A 21882-nucleotide genomic window follows, 5' to 3' on the forward strand; every position below is an offset into this window, starting at 1 on the left:
GCAGCGTAGTGCGTAAAGTCCTTGACCTCGGGGTGTATTGTCCCCCAGAGGTCAATGAGTTTGAGCGCTGTCAGCTGTCTCCTCAGTCTGCGCACGGCCGCCAGGGAAACGCCAGACCTACCTGATGACGAATCAAGTTGTGGGTCCATGCACAGGTTCAGATCTCCTCCCAAGACAATCGGGGTTCCAGAGGCGAACCGAGCCAGCTCCCCCAGCGCCTGGATGCCGAAGGCGGTCTGGCCTGAGTTAGGAAAATAAATATTAGCCACTGTAAGTAACTTGACTCCTACTTCCAGTTTTAGAAAAAGGTATCTGCCCTCTGGGTCGGCCTCGGAGGAGAGGAGTTTTGTATGGGAGACTTTTGTGCATTGCGATGGAGACTCCGCATGCCTTTTTGTCAGGGTGAGTACTGTGATGCCATTGGGAATAATATCTGTTGCTACACTTGGGGACATGGTCATTTTTAAAGTGGGTTTCCTGGAACATTGCAATGAGAATGCACTTTTTATGCATATGTGCCAGAATCTGGCCTCGTTTTGACGGACAATTTAAACCTCTTGCATTGTAGGTGCTAAAGGATATATTTGTCATGTTGGTAGATTATTAACCCGGGCTGTCGTTGCCGAGCAGACCAGATGGGTTGGAAGGAGGGATAAGGAAGAAGAAAGAGAAGGTAATTGGGTGACAGAAGTCCAGTAATCTGTCAGTTGGGGGAAAGAGCCCCAAACTTAGAGGAGTAGGTATCCGTCTGGCCAGAGCCAGGGATTAGACGGCACTTAGTGGCGTCTAGCCTATTGAGGGGACACCATCGTGGGCCCTCCCGCCTCACCCACCAGCTGGTTAAATCTGTGAGTAATGCCCTAACTGAGCAAAGATATATAACCCGCAACATTTTTGTAAATGCGTATCCACAGCAGCCTATGTGGTTGTGACTTGTTCAGCCTGTAAACATATGCAAGCGTTTAGATGACGGAGAGGGGGGAGATGAGGGAAGGGGGGATTTTAAGGTAAAGGGGGAGGTGAGGGGGGGAGGAAATTAGGAGACTTAGTAATCTCGTCGTCCGCAGACGTTCTCAGGTCCGCCCGTGGAAGAGCGTCTCTCAGGGCTCCCTGGTTTAGTGCAAGTCTTGTCTTGATCTCTCATGGATCTCAGGTGGAAGGGGTGCCTCTGTAGTGGCCTTTGCTTCTTCTCTTCTCGGGTTGCACCTCTTGCCAGGTCTCTCTGGGAGCTATTACTGGAAGGGATGGTAGGGACGGCCAATCTGGTATCGCCACCATGGGGAGCTCCAGGACCCCTAGGAATCTTGGGAGGTCTGTTGGGGTTTTGAAAACTGCAGTTTTGCCGTTTTTGGATGCAGTCAGCTGGAACGGGTACCCCCATCTGTACAATATATTTATTTCTCGCATTGCTTGGAGAAGCTTCTGTGGATACGATCTATTTCCACTGGTTGGGAGCGATCACGGTGTAATAAGGAGCTGAACATGTTTCTGGCCCAGTTTTCCAACTGCTGGGGGGTTACTTCTTCCGACAGACCTCTCAGACATATGTTATTGCGCCGGTGTCTGTTTTCTAGGTCATCTAGATAGGATAGAATATCCATAATCTGACGGGTCTGTGCATTGATAACTTTACTGTGTGTATCTAGCAGGGAGAACACTTCTTCTTGGGACTCCTCTACCGTTTGTAATCTGTGACCCACGTGTCTCAGTTCTTGTTACATGAGAGACAGGGCTTGTTTGTGGAAGTCCTCTAGCCTCTGAAAGTCTCTTTTTGTGGGCAGAGACCGTAGGTGCTCCTTCCAGTCCCAGGAGTCACCTTGCGGTAATTCTTCTGGGCGTTCGCATATAGGCGAGGTGTTGTAGCTATAGTTAATGCTGCGGCTCTGTGATTGGGAACAGTCGCTGTTTCCAGATGGGAGTCGTGCCCGGTCGATGTTATCTTTCTGCTTGCGGGGTGTTACTGCTTCTGCATTATGGCTGTCTTGGCCCCCATTGTGCTGCGTAGCGTGACCCCTGTCATGGCGGTTGTATCTGGCAGATGGGCTTATTGCTTGGGGTTGCAGGTGTGCTGTAGTCGGCTTATTGGCACTAGGGTTCTCCTGAGCCCCCCCTCTTTGGCTCTGTGTGTGGTGCTTTACACTGTCACCTCCATCCTCCTGTGAGGGCGCTTGGGAGGGGGGCTCTTGATTTATGCCCCATGCAGGTCTCTGGCTGACTTCAGTGCAGCTGCCCAGGCTTGGTGACCTGTCGCTCCCCTCCCGACTATCACTGTTATCAGGAGACACTGGAGGCTGGGAGGAGCTCACCACCTGTGCTGGCGCTGGTGTACTGCTCTGTGCTTCCTCCTCCATATCTTCCTCTCCTGCCGAGCAGGAGTAACAGCGGTCTCCGGTGTGACTGACAGGTTTGGGAGTCCCGTTGTTGCGGCCTGGGGGTGAGGAGAGGCTGCGCGCGCGGCCCGGCGCCATCTTGGATCCGGATCCCGCGGCTCCTGAGGGCTGCATGAAGCGCTGTATCCCGGTCGGACCTGCTTCTGGAGGCGCCGTAGCGCGGCTGGAGACTCTTCTGCGTCCCATGAGGGTAGCGGTGGGTCTGGTAGGCTGCTGTGTGGTGTTTTTTGCGGGTTTTTAGTAGCGGGATCGGCGGGAGCTGAATGCCTGAGATGCTCACGCCGCCATCGCCAAGCCACGCCCCCCTGTAGCATGTCTTTTTAATAGAAAGCCTGTTTAAAGCAATACCGTAATACTGCTTATTACTGTATAAGTGATCAAACCATTTCAAGTTCTATATGGGGACCAGGAAAAAGTAATAAGTAAAATAAAGCGTTTTTAATTAATATTCAAAAAGATAGGAAAAAAAGAAGAAAAAAGTTTAAAAGCATACTAGCACCCTCCCCTCCCAGTTTTTATATAAAAACAAAGTAAAAATTGGTATTGCTGTATCCTTAAAGGCCCTTTTTCTAAATATTATTAATCCCACATGGTGAATGCTGTCATTAAAAAAAAAAAAAAGAAGAAAAAACGCAATGCCAAAGTTGCATTTTTTTTGTTACTCCATGTTCAAAAGTAATAGAATGAAAAACAATCCAAAATTGTACTAATATAAACAAGTCAGCCCTCAAAAACAGAGGTCTTGCAGCCCTACCAACAGAAAAGTTAAAAAAAATTATGGGGTTTAAAACATGGCAGCAGAAAGTAATTTTTTTTAAAAGTTCTTTTTAGTAGTGCAACATAAAAAAAACTATAAATTGGGTATTCCTGTAATTTTCCTGACCTACAAAATATAAATAACATCATTTATTACTGCACCGTGAACGCTGTAATGACACACTCCCTCCTCGCCCAAAATGGTATAATTGCATTTATTTTCCCCACTTAAAAATGTTTACAAGTTTTCCAATACATTATATGGTATGTTTATGGTATTGCACCATTGAAAAATATAATTTTTTTTTTTTTTTTTTTTAAACATTAGATTTTTTTAATAATTTTAACAAACATACAAGTCATTGGTACATAGTAGCATAAGAGATTTGCACATAATCAACGAATATTTAGTATCAGATTCAGACTGTGCTATTTGTGTTAGTATTTTGATTAAGTTACTTTACTACAACAATTGGTAACATTCCACAACTTTACAATCAAAATATGTAACTGGTATGGTAACCACTCTGTGCTATATAGGGTAGTACTCTATTGAGATTTTATTGCACATTCTTATATTGTGGTTATGGTATAGTCATGTACTATTTTCTATAACTTACACTTAGCGTAATCGTTGTGTTCCTCTGACAACCTGTATTCCACACATATTTTGCAACGAACATATAACATATGAACAAACTCAGTAACAAGGCTTCACGCATCTGTGTGATTCAACTGTTACTTTTTTAAGGATATTCTCCAAGTCTCCCAGGTCTCATTAAATTTTTTGGTGTTCTTATTCCGGAACGCCAACCATTTTTCAAAAATATATTGTTCGTCCATACGTCTTTTAAATTCTTCTATGTCTGGGGGTAATGGATTTTTCCAGTGTCTTGCTATTATGGATTTGGCGGTCATTAGGGAGTGAGCAAGTACATATCTTATCTGTTTAGGAAACGTTTCCAAGCCCATCAGCAATATATACATTTTGGCGTCTTTAGGTATGTAGCACTTCAATGTGCTTTGTAAGAACATGGTTATGTTTTCCCAATATACTTTTAGTGTTGGGCAGGACCAAAAAATGTGTGATAATGTGCCTTTTTGGCCGCAGCCTCTCCAGCACAAACCATCTCCCAGGTTCGATCTATTGTATAAAAGTGATGGGTTGTAGTACCATCTTAGGTTAATTTTGGTTTGTACTTCTAGTATGTTAAGTCCCATAGTGGATTTTGTCATTAACGTATTCGAGCTGGACCATTGATCCAGAGGTATCTTTTCTTTGAGTTCTAGTTCCCAGTTCGACATGTATGTTTTTTTTGTCATTGCTTTGTTGTTGGTTAGTATGTCATAATAGTCTCTTGTCTCCGATTTACCTTCGAGAGGGTTTGTGAGAATTTTCTTAAAGGAGATGTCCCGCGCCGAAACGGGTTTTTTTTTTTTTAAACCCCCCCCCCGTTCGGCGCGAGACAACCCCGATGCAGGGGTTAAAAAAACCACCCGCACAGCGCTTACCTGAATCCCGGCGGTCCGGCGTCTTCATACTCACCTGCTGAAGATGGCCGCCGGGATCCTCTATCTTCATGGACCGCAGGGCTTCTGTGCGGTCCATTGCCGATTCCAGCCTCCTGATTGGCTGGAATCGGCACGTGACGGGGCGGAGCTACACGGAGCCCCATAGAGAAGAGGAGAAGACCCGGACTGCGCAAGCGCGGCTAATTTGGCCATCGGAGGGCGAAAATTAGTCGGCACCATGGAGACGAGGACGCCAGCAACGGAGCAGGTAAGTATAAAACTTTTTATAACTTCTGTATGGCTCATAATTAATGCACAATGTACATTACAAAGTGCATTATTATGGCCATACAGAAGTGTATAGACCCACTTGCTGCCTCGGGACATCTCCTTTAATGATTGTGGTCGGGAGTTTTACTTTGTGTAAGGGTTTCTCTCTTAAGAGAGAGCAGATTCTAAAGTATGTAAATTTTTCGCTCTGCGGGAGGCCATAGACAGTACTTATTTCTGTAAAGCTTTTAATTTCTCTCTTGGATGTTAAGTCCTCTACGTATCTGACTCCTCTAACGCTCCACGGTTTCATATCACAGTTAGGTAAAAATAGATTGAGTGTCTCGATAGGTATGCGAGGAAATTCCGTTTCATCGGATATGCTTATTTTTTTTAGTAAGTTCTTTCCATGTTTGGATCGCGGCTTGTAATGTAGGGGGAATGTTTTTAAGTTGGGTGTCTATGCTTTTTGGGAATATTAAACCGTCTATTGAAGTAGCAAGCATTAGTGCCTGTCCAGGTAGATCATTTATATAGCTTTTTTCTACATTGGGCCAGCCTACTGTGTTGTTGGTCCTGATTAATTGTCTAGTTTGGTTTAGTATATTAGCTTCGTAGTATGCCCTTAGATTTGGTACTCCCGCTCCTCCCTTTTTCCGGTGGAGTGCTAATATTGACAGGGCTAAACGTGGTTTCTTTCCACTCCATAAAAAGTTGTTTAGTTGTTTTTGGAGTTTAGAAATTGTAAGCTTGGAGATAATAAGTGGTAAGGTTCTAAAATGGTACAGGACTAGTGGGAGGACTTTCATTTTGTAGGATGTGATCTTGCCCATCCACGACAGTTTTAAACCTGATAAATGGTCAATTACTTTCTGGGTGGAGTTAAGCAGTTTGGGGTAATTTTCTAGTTCTATATCTCTGGTGGATGGTGTCAACGTTATTCCCAAGTAGGGTATGCCTTTTTTTTTCCACTCAAAGGGAAATTCCGCCCGTATTGCATTTTCTAGGTTTGTAGATACCCCCAGACCTAGAATAAGGGACTTGTCTATATTCAACTTGTATAGAGATACATTACTAAATTGGTTGATTATTTTACATGCCATTCTTAAAGATTCTAGGGGGCGGGTCAGTGTCAAAATGACATCGTCAGCGAATAATCCTATTTTGTATTGTCTGTGATTTATTGGAATTCCCTTTATTTCAGAAGAGGTGCGAATTAGTTCTGCTAGTGGCTCTATAGCCAGCACGTACAAAATAGGAGACAATGGGCAACCCTGCCTTGTGCCATTCGAGATTGATAGGGGGACCGACAGGGTACCATCCACCAAAACAGTGGCTGTGGGGGCTGAATACAGGGCCCGGACGGCACTTATCGTGTTTTCTCCAAAACCAAATTTTTTCATTGTCTCAAAGATGTACTCCCAATGGACTCGGTCAAATGCCTTTTCGGCGTCCAGGGCCAGCATTGACGGCACCTTAGATGTTTCTATTGAATGTATTAGATTTAGAATTTTCCGTGTGCCGTCCGAGGCCTGTCTCCCCTTTACAAACCCCATTTGGTCAGAGTGTATTATGTCTGGGAGTATGTCCACCATTCTACGGGCCAACGTTTTAGCGTAGATCTTAGTATCGGTATTAAGTAATGATATAGGACGGAAGTTAGTTGGTGTATTTGGTTCCTTTCCAGGTTTTGGTAGGACTACAATTGTGGCCTGCAGCATCTCTTGTGGGAAGAAGCCTCTTTCTTTGATCTTGTTAAATGTGTTAGTGATATGGGTTGAAAGTTGAGGTAAGAAGTTTTTATAGTACTCTGCTGAATACCCGTCCGGCCCAGGGGCTTTCTGGTTCTTTAGGGATGCTATGGTGTCTATTATTTCCGAGACGGAGAACGGGGCGTCCAAGAGGTCCGTTTGTAAGGATGATAGCTTCGGTAGGTTAACCTTTTGCAAGAAAGCATTGATTGATTCCTTGTCTGGTTGTTTTGTTTGGGGATCATTTTTTAAGTTATAAAGTTTGCTGTAGAAAGAGCAAAAATTGTCTGCAATATGTTTGGGGTTCGATAGTTTTTGTTTTTTGTCCTGGAAATTCCAAATGTAGGGGATATTTGCTTTTATTGTTTTTCTTTTAATCAGATTTGCCATCCATTTGGATGGCCTATTAATTGCTGAATAGCTGTCCGCTCGTTGAGCAGTAATTTCTCTGTCAAAATCCCCTAGTAATGTTTTCCGTAGGGCCAGTCTCAATTTATGTAATTCGGTATGTGTGTTTTGGTCTGGGGAAACTTTTAAAAGGGATTCCTTCAGTTGTATTTGGGTTAGAATTTCATCTGTTTTTTTTGTTTTATCTCTTTTGTATTTGGAGCCTAGTTTTATTAAAATTCCTCTTATGTATGCCTTATGGGCGGTCCACACCATTGCTGGGTCTGTTTGTGGGATGGCATTGAATTTAAAGTATTCAGTTAATGCTTCTTGTATTTTTTCCCTGTATTTGGGAATGCTCATTAAATAAGTGTTGTTCTTCCATGATTTAGTCGGTGCTCCAAGGCCCCTTACATTCAGTGTTGTTATGATTGGTGCGTGGTCAGACCAAGTAGCCGTCCCAACCTCCGCTTTTTGTATTGATGCTAAGAGTTTCCTCTCAACTAGACATAAGTCTATGCGCGAGAAGGATCTGTGTCTATTTGAATAGTGTGAGTATTCTTTTGCAGAGGCGTTGGAGCACCGGAACGTATCATAAAGCGCATTTTTGTGTAGCCATTCTCCCAGGGTGGCATTTCTTTTAAGTTTTGGGTTTGTACTGTCGAGTTCTCTATCAGGTACTAGGTTGAAGTCACCATTTATCATTATTGGACCTTCCGCTACTTGGTTAATTTTTTTTTTGAGTTTGTTAAGAAAATTAATTTGCTTTGAATTTGTTACATATGTGTTTACTAAGGTTATTTTTGTATTCCTAAGGGAACCTACTAAGATTAAATAGCGACCCTTCGGGTCACCAATCTGTTTATCGATGGTGAACGGAGCTCTGTCTCGGAATGCCACCATCACACCCGCCTGTTTTTTTGGGGCACAAGCAAATAAGACCTGCGGAAACATTCTATGGGACATTCTGCTTTTATCTACTTCTAACAAGTGGGTCTCCTGGATACACATAATGTCAACATTTTGCATAATTGCCTCTTTCCACGCAGATCTTCTCTTGAATGGCGAGTTCAAGCCGTTGGCGTTAAGCGATAGGACTTTCACCGCCATGTGGATGGTGGGTGGCGGCAAAGTTGGAGACTTGGGAATTCCTGTGATGCGCGAATGCCTGAGGAAACAAAATAACAAAAAAAAGAGAACCAAACAATATCCTCATTTTGTATAGGGCCAGAACACACGAATGCGTTTGGCGTGAGAGTCAGAATGTTGAGGATTAAACTGACAAATACAGGGCAAGTTAGAACTTGCATTTTTCGGTGGGGGGAGAAAAAGTTCAGCTGTCTTGAGCAGGCACTTCATGAGACGTTGTTTTGTATCTATTGGAGGTGAGGTCTTCTGAATCATTCCGGGGGTGAGGAGCTCCGGCTGGTGTGATGCTGGCGTCTGTTTTTTTCTGTGTTGGCGTTTGTATAGGATAAATTTTGCAGTGTAATTCCCCAAGAGTTTAGGGTGTCTGTCGCAGATTTAGGGTCTTGGAGGATATGGGTCCTTCCTTCTTTTGTAACTATAATTTTTGTGGGAAATCCCCATTTGTACTGGATATTGGCTTTTCTTAAGGAGGCAGTGATCGCTGCGAAGCTTCTCCTCGCTTCCAAGGTGGATTGCGATAGGTCAGCGAATATTCGCAATTCAGAGTATGGGTTTGGCAGGGGTTGGAGCTTTCTTGTTGCGTTCATTAGGGCTTCTTTTGCGCCAAAATAATGAATTCGAGCTATAACGTCTCTGGGGTATTCCTCTTTAAGGAATTTTGGGCGCGGTAATCTGTGGGCCCTATCTATCTTGAATTCTTGCATTGGCGTGTTGGGAAGCATGGTCTGCATAAATCGTGTAATGTAGTTTACGATTTCCGCATTGGAGACATTTTCGGGTATCCCTCTTATTTTGACGTTGTTGCGTCGATTTCTATCCTCTAAATCGGATAGTTTGAGTTGCAGTTTGTTAACTTTTTCTTCTAGATCGTAGTGGGAGTCAATTAATGAGTTATGCGAGCCCACCACTTCCTCCAGTTTTTTATCATGTTTTTCTATTTTGTTGTTAATGTCCCGAATGGAGGAGTTTACTGTCGAGGTTAACATTGAAATGTCTGCTTGTATGGTGTTTCTCAGCGCCAACACTATTTCCTTTATATACAGCTCAGTCACCGGTTTGTTTGATGCAGTGAGGTTATCTAATTCTTTGTGGTCTCCTTTTTCATGGAGATAATCAGCTCCTGAAACACTTTCAGCATTTTGAGACATCTTCTGCCTCTGTTTTTCTGGGCTGCTTGTGGGGGTTCTTAGTGTGTGTGTAAGGGCCCCCTTGGCATTGTTTTTCCCCCCATTCACTGCTCTGTCTTTTGAGCCTCCCATTGTGGCTGTGTTATACTGTGAGCCTCCGGCTGCCTCAGCAGGGTTATCTGTTTCTCTCTCTTCCGCTATCACATATAAGTGTTCAGCCTCCGGATCACTCTCAGCAGTCTGAGATATTCTCAGCTTCTGCTTTTCTGGGCTGCTTGTGGGGGTTCTCATTATGTGTGGCAACGTGGTCAGCGCCATTTTGGGTGCAGGGGGTCCCTTGGCAATGTTTTTCCCCCCATTCACTGACCTTTCTCTTGTGCCTTTCGGTATAGCTGATGTGTGCTGAGAGCCTCCGGTCGCTCCGGCAGAGCTGTCAGATGCAGTCTCCTCTGCTGTGGTTTCTAGTGCAGAGCAGCTGTCAGTCACTTGCTCCCGGCAGGGCACGATCTCCTGTGCGGCCATTACAGAGGGAGACCCACGTGCCACAAAGAAGGACTCCAGCTTTGTCGGCACTGGTTTCGAGCCTCTCCTTCTTGCTGACATGCTGTCCTGGTAGGTTCGTTTATCTGCTTTTGCGGTTTTCCACCTCCAACAGTGCTTTTTATGGCTAGAAGTGCCTGTTTCCAAACGGAGCCTAAAGATTTGCTGCCGTTCCGGTGCCTCTCCAAGCCACGCCCCGAAAAATATAATTTGTCTCACAAAAAAGAAGCTGTCATGTACATATATATGTGCCTTATAACATTATGATTTTTTTAAAAGTAGGAATACCAGAACTGCAGACTTGATCATAAAAAGGTTAACATTGTAGCATGCACTGTCCCTTGCTGTTCTTTCTTTCAGTAATGTTGCATTTTTTAACCCATTGACTTGGAAAAAACACAACCACAAAATAGTACCAATACCGATAGCAGCATTTCCAGGCCACTGCAGATGTGTTTCTACGGGAACAGAACCTGAAAACATCAGCCTCATTACTGTCATAATTACTGTGTAAGAGAAGTGTTCCACTATGAAAGCAGGAAAACTGAATCCACTGGATGAACAATTCTGTTTTACGATTGACTATAATGGGGTGCGTTCAGTTCCTGTGACTCCGTCTGGCATTTTACTGGACAAATCTTGCATGCTGGCATACGTTATCCAGGATTTAAAGGGGTTGTCCCGAGAAAGCAAGTGGGGGTAAGCACTTCTGTATGGCCATATTAATGCACTTTGTAATATACATCGTGCATTAAATATGAGCCATACAGAAGTTATTCACTTACCTGCTCCGTTGCTGGCGTCCCCGTCTCCATGGTGCCGTCTTATTTCAGTGTCTAATCTCCCGATTAGACGCACTTGCGCAGAAGGGTCTTCTCCCTTCTCTTGGGTCTCGGCACGAGCAGAGTTCTTGCTCCGCCCCCTTCTACGCGTCATCGCGTAGCTCCGCCCCGTCACGTGTGCCGATTCCAGCCAATCAGGAGGCTGGAATCGGCAATGGACCACACAGAGCCCACGGTGCACCATGGGAGAAGACCCGCGGTGCATCGTGGGTGAAGATCCCGGCGGCCACCTTGCTAAGGTAAGGAAGAAGTCGCCGCAGCGCGGGGATTCGGGTAAGTACTAAACGGTTTTTTTTTAAAACACATGCATCGGGTTTGTCTTGCGCCGAACGGGGGGCCTATTGAATTAAAAAAAAACCTGTTTCGGCGCGGGACAACCCCTTTAATGCTAGATCTGCACTATTATTTTACCATGTACAATCAAAATCTGAAAACCCTTCACAGTTAGGGGCAAAAACAATTGTGGGCTATGGGAAAATGTATTTTAGTGCTATAAGAAGTAACTGCTCCGCCGCATTACAGCGTGGCAAGTTTGTGTGTCACAGTAAAATGAACATAATCTACTCAAACGAAAACAGGCCTTCATCTCTTTAAGTAAAACATCGCCCAGATGTAATATGTATTCAGGAAACCTACTTCTCCTATCACAGCGGTTGAAAAAGCTCTCTAGTGGACAGGGGCGACTTGCCAGACCGTCTTCTAGCAGCCAGTCTCCAAAATTGAGCAAAGAGTCAATAGTGTCTTCAAAATAAATACAACCCAGGGAAAAGTGACCTCTAATCCTGACTTAATATAGAATACCTTTCACAACTACTGCAACACACTTTATAAGGCCCAGGCGAATAAAGCGCCACCCCCAGAAACCTCATTTCTAGGAGCACTGAATCTTCCCTCCCTATCAAGTACCCAACTGGTTTCTCTAAATGCTGCAGTTTCTGATGAGGAAATACTAGACACTATAAAAAAATCTTAAACTAGGAAAGGCACCCAGCCCCAACGGATTCACCGCCCTCTATTACAAAAAATATCGATATATTATAGTACAACTCCTGAAAAAAAGATCTTTTGAAGGGAAGAATGCCGCCTATTGAATTCCTAGATTTCCACCTCACAGCGGTCTCGAAAATAAAGACCACCTGTCAGTGAAGAACTATAGACCCGTTTCATTACTTAAGTGAGATTACAAGATTTTCACCTCCATTCTGGATACATGACTAAACCGCCTGCTCCCAGTCTTGGTTCACAGAGACCAGGTGGGATTTATACTGACGAGACAAGCTTCAGATAACATACGCAAGGTCCTAAACGTTATAGACCGTTTTGAAAATAACTCCCAAGAAGACCTTACGGGCGCTAGATCTGGAAAAGGCCTTTAACACTTTGTCATGGAGCTACCTTTTGTGGTTTCATTAGCGCATGGGAATCGGGGGGCCCTTTCTCTCCGCGATCTCTGCTCTTTACTCGGCACCCTCTATGTTTCTGAAACTTCCCACCACTAGGGAAACCCCTATTAGAATCCATAGAAAGACCAGACAGGGTTGCCACCTGTCTCCGGCTGTGTTTACTCTGGCTATTGAGCCTTTGGCAGTGGCAAATGTGAGGAGGGAGAGGGGGCGGGGGTGGAATGGAGATAGTGAATATAAAGTAAGCCTATTTGCGGACGACCTCTTGTTGACTTTATTCGAGCCTTTAAAGTCCCTGCCGAATTTAATGTCTATAATTAGACACATGGGCTACCTTCTCGGGACGTTGAGTAAATATAGATTAATCGGACATAGCTTTTATTATTACCCCAGAACATCTAAAAAAAAATAATTTCCAATTTCAGTATAAACAGCATTACATAACCTATCTGTCCTGGGTGGGAAGAATAAATGCAATTAAAATGGTCACATTACCACGGATACTTTATCTTTTCAGATGTTTGCCAGTCCCTATTCTTATGTCTTCTTCTCTCCGTGAATTACAACGCGCCATATTTAAAGTTATCAGGGCCAACAAACGCTCTAGAATCAGGCACATGGTAATGCACAATCACCGACGACTGGTAGGTCTTTCAGTGCCCAATCTGGTTAAATATTACAAGTTGGCACTAATAGCCCAATGGGCGGTCTGCCTGTGTAGCGCAGCGGCCTGCTTTAGGTGGACATAGATGAAAGATGCATAAATCCACACTCTACATGTTTTTTAACCTGGTCCATGAATCCCCTCCCCCCATGACTGCTACAGATGAGCCCTCTTTCATACTATTCCCTTTCATACTATTCCCTGTGGAGAAGCGCCGATTTTAAGTACAATGTTTCATCTAAATGCTCCCCAATGCTACCGATAATCCCTAACCCGCAGTTCTCTCCAAGTCTTGATCTATCTTTTTTTACATGGTGAGGAATTAATGGTATAACCACACTTCATCATTTCTAGAACAAAACAAAGCTTTTTACCATACAGCAATTTATAGCCACATTTAAGCCACCTACACAAGAATATCTTAGGATCAACCAGGTATTTCACTTTGTCCACTCCTTATCTGTGCCTCCTATATCTCCCTTATCTCCCCCACCCAACCTATTTGAAAAGCTATGTGCCAGTGATCCCTCCCAGAGATGATCTTAAATAGGCCGAGGAGAAATTCTTGTTCATGAGAAGATGTGGGAGGAGGATCTAGGGAAGGAGATGTCCCTAGGAAGATGGCGGCACTGTTGCAACACACTCACTAGGGGCAGCTACCAGGTTTCCCTCATTGAGCTCTCTTTCAAAATTCTGCACAGAACGTATTTGGTACCACAGAGACTGCACCACCTATTCCCATCCTCCTCCCTGCTTTGTTTCCGAGGCTCTCAGGTTTTAACCAGTATGTTTCATACCTGATGGTCCTGTCCGGAGGTGCCGAAACTGTGGATGCAAATTCATAATTTGCTAAATGAGCTGTTTGGGGGTCCGATACCTAAATCATCCACAGTTTTCCTCCTGGGGGATAGCTCTACTAGGATTAGATTCGAAGCCCATAAGCTTATACAGGTTATTTGTATGGCCGCAAGGATCCACATCGCCTCTAGATGAAAATCCCCGAACCTCTCTTTTCCAGAGGTGATCAACAGAGATTCTACAATTATGCTATAGGAAAGGATACCATGCTATTCGGACGGATACCTTAACAAATTTTCTAGCTATGTGGCAACCTTGGATTAGCTATCTTAAGTCCCAGGACTACGTCACCTTTTCTCATCTACCTAAAATTTCCCCACTGGAAGCCGGCTCCCGTTTTCTATTAGGCTTTGTCAGGGAGCTGGTGTGGACCTTTGACGACCCCCTGTTTTATACCCTTTGTTATCCCCTGTCAATACTCCACACTAGGAGTAAAATGTTATATTAAAATCTAGTGTACTCTGAGAAGACAATAATTGGCCCCCTGCAGGGGTCGTAAGAATGTATATTCCTGTACCACTTTTGAAAATGCTTCAATAAAAGCCCTTGAAATGAAAATGAACATAACCTAGATATACAAATGTACAGATGGTCCCCTACTTGTGAACGTTTAAGTTACGAACTTTGCAAGATGCGAACAATCTGTCCTGCACAGTATGATGTAATGCTATGGCATTACATCATACTGTGCAGGGACCCGACAGGCTTCTATCAAGCCTGTCCAGTCAGATTGCGGGATGCTGTGCGGTTGCTAGGCAGCCAGGGGCCTTCTGCATAGGCAGCTCTGGGGCCTTTTAGAACGCCTATCAAGCCGTGCACTTGATAGACGCTCTGCATAGGCATCCCTGGGGGCCTTTCAGAAGGCTCCCGGCTGCCTAACAATCGCACAGCGTCCAGCGATCTTATCGCAGGACACTGTACAGGACCCCTGAACGTCGGGTGCAGGCTGTTCTTACAGCGGACACCTGGCGGCAGCAGTTCCGACGAGCCGCGCCGCTCATCGGAGCTGTTAATGCTTTAAATACCGCTGTCTATTCTGACAGCAGCATTTAAAGTGTTAACAGGTCCGCCGAGCGGCACAGCTCGTCGGAACTGCTGCCACCGGGTACCGGCTGTAAGAATAGCCGGCACCCGCCATTGTATGGCGCGGGATCCACCCGCAATCCCCTCCATACAACAAATTGTTCGGACATACGAACAAATGTACTTGCAAACAAGTTCCTGGAACAGAACCTGTTCGCAAGTAGGGGAGTATGTGTATATAATATGTTATGCGGTGTATTTTATGAATGCCTTTTAACTCCTTAACGACACACGATATAAGGTTACGTCCTGCACGTTCGAGGTGTGTATGAAAGGAGATAAGGGGTGGGTTCCCCTCTATACATCGCGGCTGGCGGCTGTTTCTTACAGCCGACACCCGCCCGCAAAAGCTCTGGTAAGCCAATTCTGACTGTGGCATTTAATTCCCCTGGCTAATGTTCTGGGGTCCTGTACGTACCCCCCCCAATGAAATTGCAGGAAGCCGTGCGGGTTTCATGGCAGCCGGGCGTCTTCAGAAAGGCCCCAGGGCTGTCTTAGCAGGATTCCTATCAAGCCATGGCTTAATAGGATGCCTGTCCGATCGCAGAATGATGTAATGCCATAGGCAGGAGTGATCAAAGCATCGCAAGTTTTTGTTCCCCCTGGGGACAAAAAAAAAGTAAAAATTAAGTTTTAAAAAGTTTTACGAATATTAAAAAAAATAAAAGTTTAATAATAAATAAAGGTCAGATCTATCAAAGTAACGCTTTATTTACCCCGCACGGTAAACGTTAGGAAAAAAAATAAAGAATGCCAGAATTGCACTTTTTGGGTCACCCCCATCTCCACACTCCCTAGTTCTCATAGTGTCCGCTGATTCCCATAGTGTCCAGTGGTTAAAGGGGTTGTCCCGCGCCGAAACGGGTTGTTTTTTTTTTTTTTCAACAGCCCCCCCGTTCGGCGCGAGACAAACCCAATGCACTGGTTAAAAAAGAAAACCGGACAGTGCTTACCTGAATCCCCGCGCTCCGGTGACTTCTTACTTACCTGGTGAAGATGGCCGCCGGGATCTTCTCCCTCGGTGGACCGCAGGGCTTCTGTGCGGTCCATTGCCGATTCCAGCCTCCTGATTGGCTGGAATCGGCACGTGACGGGGCGGAGCTACACGGAGCCGCTCTCCGGCACGAGCGGCCCCATTGAGAAAAGAAGAAGACCGGACTGCGCAAGCGCGTCTAATCCGGCGATTAGACGCTGAAAATTAGACGGCACCATGGAGACGAGGACGCTAGCAACGGAACAGGTAAGTGAATAATTTCTTATAACTTCTGTATGGCTCATAATTAATGCACAATGTACATTACAAAGTGCATTAATATGGCCATACAGAAGTGTATAACCCCACTTGCTTTCGCGGGACAACCCCTTTAAGATCACACCGGGCACTAGTGTGATCGTCTGAGTGACATGCACACTCTCCCATACAAGTCTATGGAAGAACGCGCATGTCCCTCAGAGAAGAGTCGCACATCTTTGTGCCCAGCAATATTCACCAGTGGACACCACGGGGATTGGGTGAGTAATAAAAATTAGATCCCCCCACTCCCCATCATCTCCCAGAACAGCACCATTACTTAGTTTATGATGCTGTTCTGCGAGGTGACAGGTTCCCTTTAACATCTTGAGCTATGTTAATATTTGCATTAGAGGATCCATAAGGAGCCTCTGTCACATGTGACAGAAACATGGGCAGAACGTGACAGACCCAAATCACTGAGATCTATTGAATACCATTTGACTGATCTGCCACTGTGCCATGGTTTTTGTTATAATGACACAGATGTGAACAAAGGTTTTAAAAGCTTTGTGAAATAAGTTGGTGCCTTGGATATGGTAAATTATATCTTTTCAAATTTGTAGGAGTGGAAGACTGGGAAGAGGAAAGCGGAGAAGGATGAACTAGCTGGCAGTATGATTTTTTTCACAATGGAACCAGAAGCACCTGACTTGGACTTAATAGAAGTGTAATGTCTTGGTTCTTACTTAATAAAAATAAGTGTGTTTTTATGGTGTAAATCAAAAAACAAAAGATTTATTTTTCAGCATTCTGTTGCCTTCGATCAAAACATTCATCATAACGTTGCAACTACTGTGATATTTTGGGGCTTTCTTTGAACTTTTAATAATAAATTTTCCCATGTTTAGGATTATTTCATGCACAAGTTTTTGTGGCAGTTTTTTGTGCAGTTTTCTTGTCTGTATCATTCGGGACACATCTGGAAACTGTGGATATAGCCATTGCCACTAGGAGGTGGACACTAACCAGAAAGTGTTAGTTCCTCATGCAGGCACCAAGTTTTAGCTCGGTGTCCGTTGGAGGCAGACCTTATTGTTGCCGGTCTTCAAGAATTTAAGGAATACAGGGAGGCAGGACTGTCCCTGTTAACACACTGCGGAGGGCGTACAGAACGGCGTTAATTGTGCTTGAACGTGACCCGCCAGTCATAGTGTACCCTTTTTTTTTTACCAAAACACACTCTTCCTCTTTAAACGCAAGGAGCGACACTGTGGAGCTCACCTTCTTTGTCGACTAAAGGTAGGTAAGTATTATTCAATCAACCCTTACTGTCCACTACAACCCCCATCATCCCCATAGCAAAGCGCAGGGCATTGTCCCTGTTCAGGGAAATATTACTCTCCAAGCCGCTGCATGCAGGTTGGACACATGTCGCCTGCCAAGTCTATTCACAGCCCTTCCTCCCTTTATCCCTCCCATTCTCCCTACTTGATTTTCCTGCTATTCATGTGGGTTACTCCTCATACAGGCTGGTGGTAGAAAGCTTGGTACCTGCATATGCTACCCGACGGCTGCAGGCGAGCAACTTCACTCGGGCACTTCTGAAACTTGGTGGGGCTTAATGCTTCTGTATTCCTCCAGGGCACCTGGCATGCGGTCGCTTTACTTTTGGGGGCTGACTGATCACGGGCCGCCGCTTCTTTTCTTATGGCCCAGGCTGGTGCTCAAAGGCAGTCACTCGGGCCCCCTGGAGCTGGTGGGGGGTGAATGCTTCTGCACTCCCCCAATTTTTTTCATATTATGGGCTGCTGTGCCATATGCCACCCCTGTGCCTGGAGTCCACAGAGATTCTTTCCTAATACTGTACTCCAGATTCATCCTGCAGTGATCAGCCGGTCCATCGCTCCCCAGACCAGCTTCAGATCAGGTAAGCTCTGCCTGGTGGCTGGCTCGCCTGCTATTTTTACACTATAACCCATAAGCTCGAACAGTGGACGCACTAGTAATTCCATGGATAGACTTCTGGTTCTTGTACATCTGCCCCTGCTCCCCACCCCTACCCCTTTCCCACTAATCCCATGGCTTCTTAAGAAGATCATGATTGAAGGCCTTCCATTAATTCTTATTACCCCGGAGTGGCCTTGCCGCGCAGTAAGCCAATCTTGTCGACTCTCCATGGCGCCTTTATTCTTCGAGAAAATCTTCTCTTACAGGGACCCCTTCTTTCCCCTGACTTTGTACATGCTTTAATGGCGTGGTCGTTGAAGCCGCAGTATTCAAAGCCCATGGATTTGCGTAACCTGTCATTCATACCATAATGAAGGCTAAAAAAAACCCTCCTACTTTCTCTCTGTTTTAGCGTCCCGTTCGGAAAATTTTGTTTCTTTGGTGTGAACGCAAATTAAATCCTAGGCATTTCTCTTTATCCCACCTCCTATCCTTCCCGCAGAAGTTTCTGAATATGGGCCTGAGCCTTAGTTCATTTAAGAATCAGTTATCCACTCTATCCATACTTTTGCAACTCCCCGGCCTCCAAGAATGCCATCCATACTTTTCTACAAGGGGGTCACTCATGCTGTGCCTCCATACCATTCTCCTGTCCCACCTTGGGATCTTAATGTAGTACTGGATATGCTACAGTATCATCCCTTCAAGCCCTTGAGTGAGGTTCTAGTTTGCCTTTTAACCTGGAAAATGGCCGCTTGTTTCTTGATCCAAAGTGAGAAGTGTTCCTGTTGGATCCACCTCTGGCATTGATTCGAAAAACTGCATGAAAACCTGCGTGTAAAACAACCCTAACAAATCGGCTTATTTTCGTTCATGGATTAATTTGCACTGGTAAAATGCTGCAGATGATGGCATGAGACATTTTAGTGGAAATATTTTATTCAGTTCAAAATTTTATATATAATATTATATATATATATATATATATATATATATATATATTTTTTTTTTTTTTTTACAATTTTTCTTTTTTTTTAAAATTTTGTTTACTGTAAGTTTTCAGAGTACAGTAGTAATGACAAAAGCATATAGAATCTCCGGACCATATTGAGTGCACAATAAAAGTACTGAAAAATTACAGGAATAAGTCTTGTACCTTTTTTTATTTTTATATCTAAAATAGCCAGTGCTCCAGATGATGGGAAAGGGAGATTGAATTGTCACAAGACATACAATTATACAGAATAGCAGGATTTCCTTTTTGTTGAGTTTGCATTTGGCATATCTAACGGCCTATAAATCATAACTGCTTATGATAAGTGTTTTCCCTCACAACTTCTTGTAGGTCATCACTATTGTACTATGCTAGTTTATGAATCTGTTGTGCAGTAAACAGTGTAGAATTCTGTAAACTTACAAATGTAGGTTTTAACGAAACCTCTTTTCTGCTCTCTGTAATTAGTGGTGCTTTTTATGTTTAGATCTAACTGCAACTGACAGCTGGAGGGAGACTGAAATGACACACTGTTCCTCTCAAGTGTCTCTCCCCCATACTAATTAGCTCATCTTGTGGTGTGTGTTCAGAAATCTTCTTTTTACAGTAGCACCTGCTAATTGGAAAATGTGTCCATTTAAAAAGCTTTTCTAGTTTAACATTTTTTTTCTTGATTGTATTCTAAATATTCATTTGTTTCTGCAGGGAACAGAAGTGTGAAGCAGTCAGCAGGTTCACCAAGTCAATGGATGATGGTGTAAAGGATTTGCTCAATGTAGGCCAGGAGCATTGGAAGCGATGCACAGGACGTATGTTAATTACTCACAAAAACTTGAAGATGACATTAAAAAAAACTGTATTGTTGTGTAGTGACAACAGAGCTACTCCTACAATGAGATTAATTGCAGCCCAGTCTCAATGTAAATATATTTCCACCTCCTCGCAGATAGATGTGCCTGTACTTCCTTTTGGCTGACATCATTGAATGGCTGTGATTGGTTAACGCAGCGCCGTCTTTCATTGGCGGACGCCGCGCTAAGTTAGCTAATCAGGGCATTAGCATTCTGGAGGCGGGGCATTCAAGCCCCTCATCCAGAAAGCAATGCTCTGTCGGTGTGGAGGACGGAGCGACAGCCTGCAGGAGGTGAGTATTGATTTTTATTTTATTTTTTTTTCTACAGCGTATTTCCTGCGTATAAGTCGACAGTTGGGGGTCGTCTTAAACGCCGCAAAATACTGTACTTTAAAGTAGCGCCATGAAAGAATTCAACTTGTTGCACAAAAAAGAAGCCGTCATTGAGCTTTGTTGATGGAAGAATTAAAAAAAAAAAAAAAGTTGTGGATCTCTGAGAAGTGATGCAGAAACATTCGTTGTGGTCCTAAACACCAAAACAGACTCCCCGTGCTATAAATGAATATATACAGTTTTTATATGTACATACACTGTATATATCTTAATGTACATATATTTGTTAGAGAATGTGTGTGTCCACATATAAGATTAATGTGATTATAATTCTAGAATCCTGTATTGTGCAGTAATGCTTAAAAAACGCAGTACACTGCATTGTACTGCATTTTTACTCCGTTTTTCATGCATGCCAGCACCGATGTGTGTCAAAAACGCACTATACCGCTCCTCTGAGAGGCCCTATTGAAATGAATGGAGGTTTACTGCCGAGTTTGAAAACTGTGTTGAGAATGCACAGCAAAAAAAAGTCTGTGTGAGAGTGGCCTAAGAGGTTTCAATCTATGTAGTTAATTTTTTTTACTGATTTTACTATTACTATTTGCTACTTAGTTTGTCAGGATACACCATACAAGACTATATTTACTAATTTACATAACTGATGGATAAATAAAGTTTTTGGGGAGCTTTATTTTCATAACATTTCTTTGTTCATTGTCTTTTTCATAGCATTACCCAAGGAATATCAAAAGATTGGAAAAGCGTTACAGAATTTGTCACTTGTTTTCAGCACCAGTGGCTACCAAGGTATATCCAAGCATATAGATTGTATATTTAATGTTGTGTCTTGTATTTTATTTGTTATGGGAATAAATCATATTCCAGAAGATTTCACTGATCTGCTCCAGATTTGGTTATAATGAGAAGCTTTATGCATGAACATATGTATTTTAACTGACTGGTGTTATCCGTCAGATCCCAATACTCTTCTGATTTATTCAAAGTAAGTACAATACAAATATAGTTGACCATGACGCAGCAATTACATGCACGTCCCTCCAACATCATAACAACTCATGATTGGCCTAGTATGTAATGACGCTAATGATTAACATATGTTTACGCCCCAGGTGTATGTCGCTATGTGAACATGTAATTTCTATATACCCAAGTAGTATAGACTTTATTAATATTCCAGTCTGAACCAAAGAAATGCAGTCTTTAGATAAGAAGTTCCTACCCTTGATGGCTAGCGCTTGGAAGATGCGGAGGGGTTTATCTTCAACATTGTACTTGTACATACCAGGGTTATAATCTTGAGCTCGTTAACCATTTAACTGCTAGCTATTTCCTATGAAGGTGGATGGATATATATAATTTGCCTAGGCTGATTTAAGAAACACATTTATATTACTAACACATTATTTTTGGATTTTTCATTTAAGGGGTTCTGTCAAAAAAAAAAAAAAAAAAATTCTATACACACCTATTCCTCCCCAGGCAGTCTACTTACCTCATCTTCTCCCCACCAATCTTCTCATGTAGTCCCCCAGGTCACCCCACCTCCAGCTGGCTGATTCTTCAGCTTCCTGTGCTGAATTGTCCATTCAGAGGCATTCTTTTCTCTGCCCGTCAATGTAGGCTATGTCACTAGTTCACAGCCTAGCAGGGAGTGCCAAGCTATTGCAGAGATGGCGAATCTGCGCCGTCTCTGCAATAGATCAGCATTCCTTCCAAGCCAGTGAACGCGATGTCACAGGGACATAACCTTCACTGACTTGCGGGA

The 21882-nt window shown here is 43.8% G+C and overlaps 1 protein-coding gene across 1 annotated transcript in view; it reads left to right on the forward strand.

Moving 5' to 3' along the window:
- Positions 1 to 21882, forward strand: part of SNX9 (sorting nexin 9) — a 122975-nt gene that overhangs the window by 78990 nt on the left and 22103 nt on the right. The window contains exons 11-13 of the mRNA XM_066596089.1: positions 16590 to 16693; positions 19613 to 19716; positions 20826 to 20903. Of these exons, the coding sequence (XP_066452186.1) occupies positions 16590 to 16693; positions 19613 to 19716; positions 20826 to 20903 (286 nt within the window). The remainder of the gene's footprint in view (positions 1 to 16589; positions 16694 to 19612; positions 19717 to 20825; positions 20904 to 21882) is intronic.

This window comes from Eleutherodactylus coqui, chromosome 3 (assembly GCF_035609145.1).
Source record: "Eleutherodactylus coqui strain aEleCoq1 chromosome 3, aEleCoq1.hap1, whole genome shotgun sequence".
NCBI classification, from domain to species: domain Eukaryota; kingdom Metazoa; phylum Chordata; class Amphibia; order Anura; family Eleutherodactylidae; genus Eleutherodactylus; species Eleutherodactylus coqui.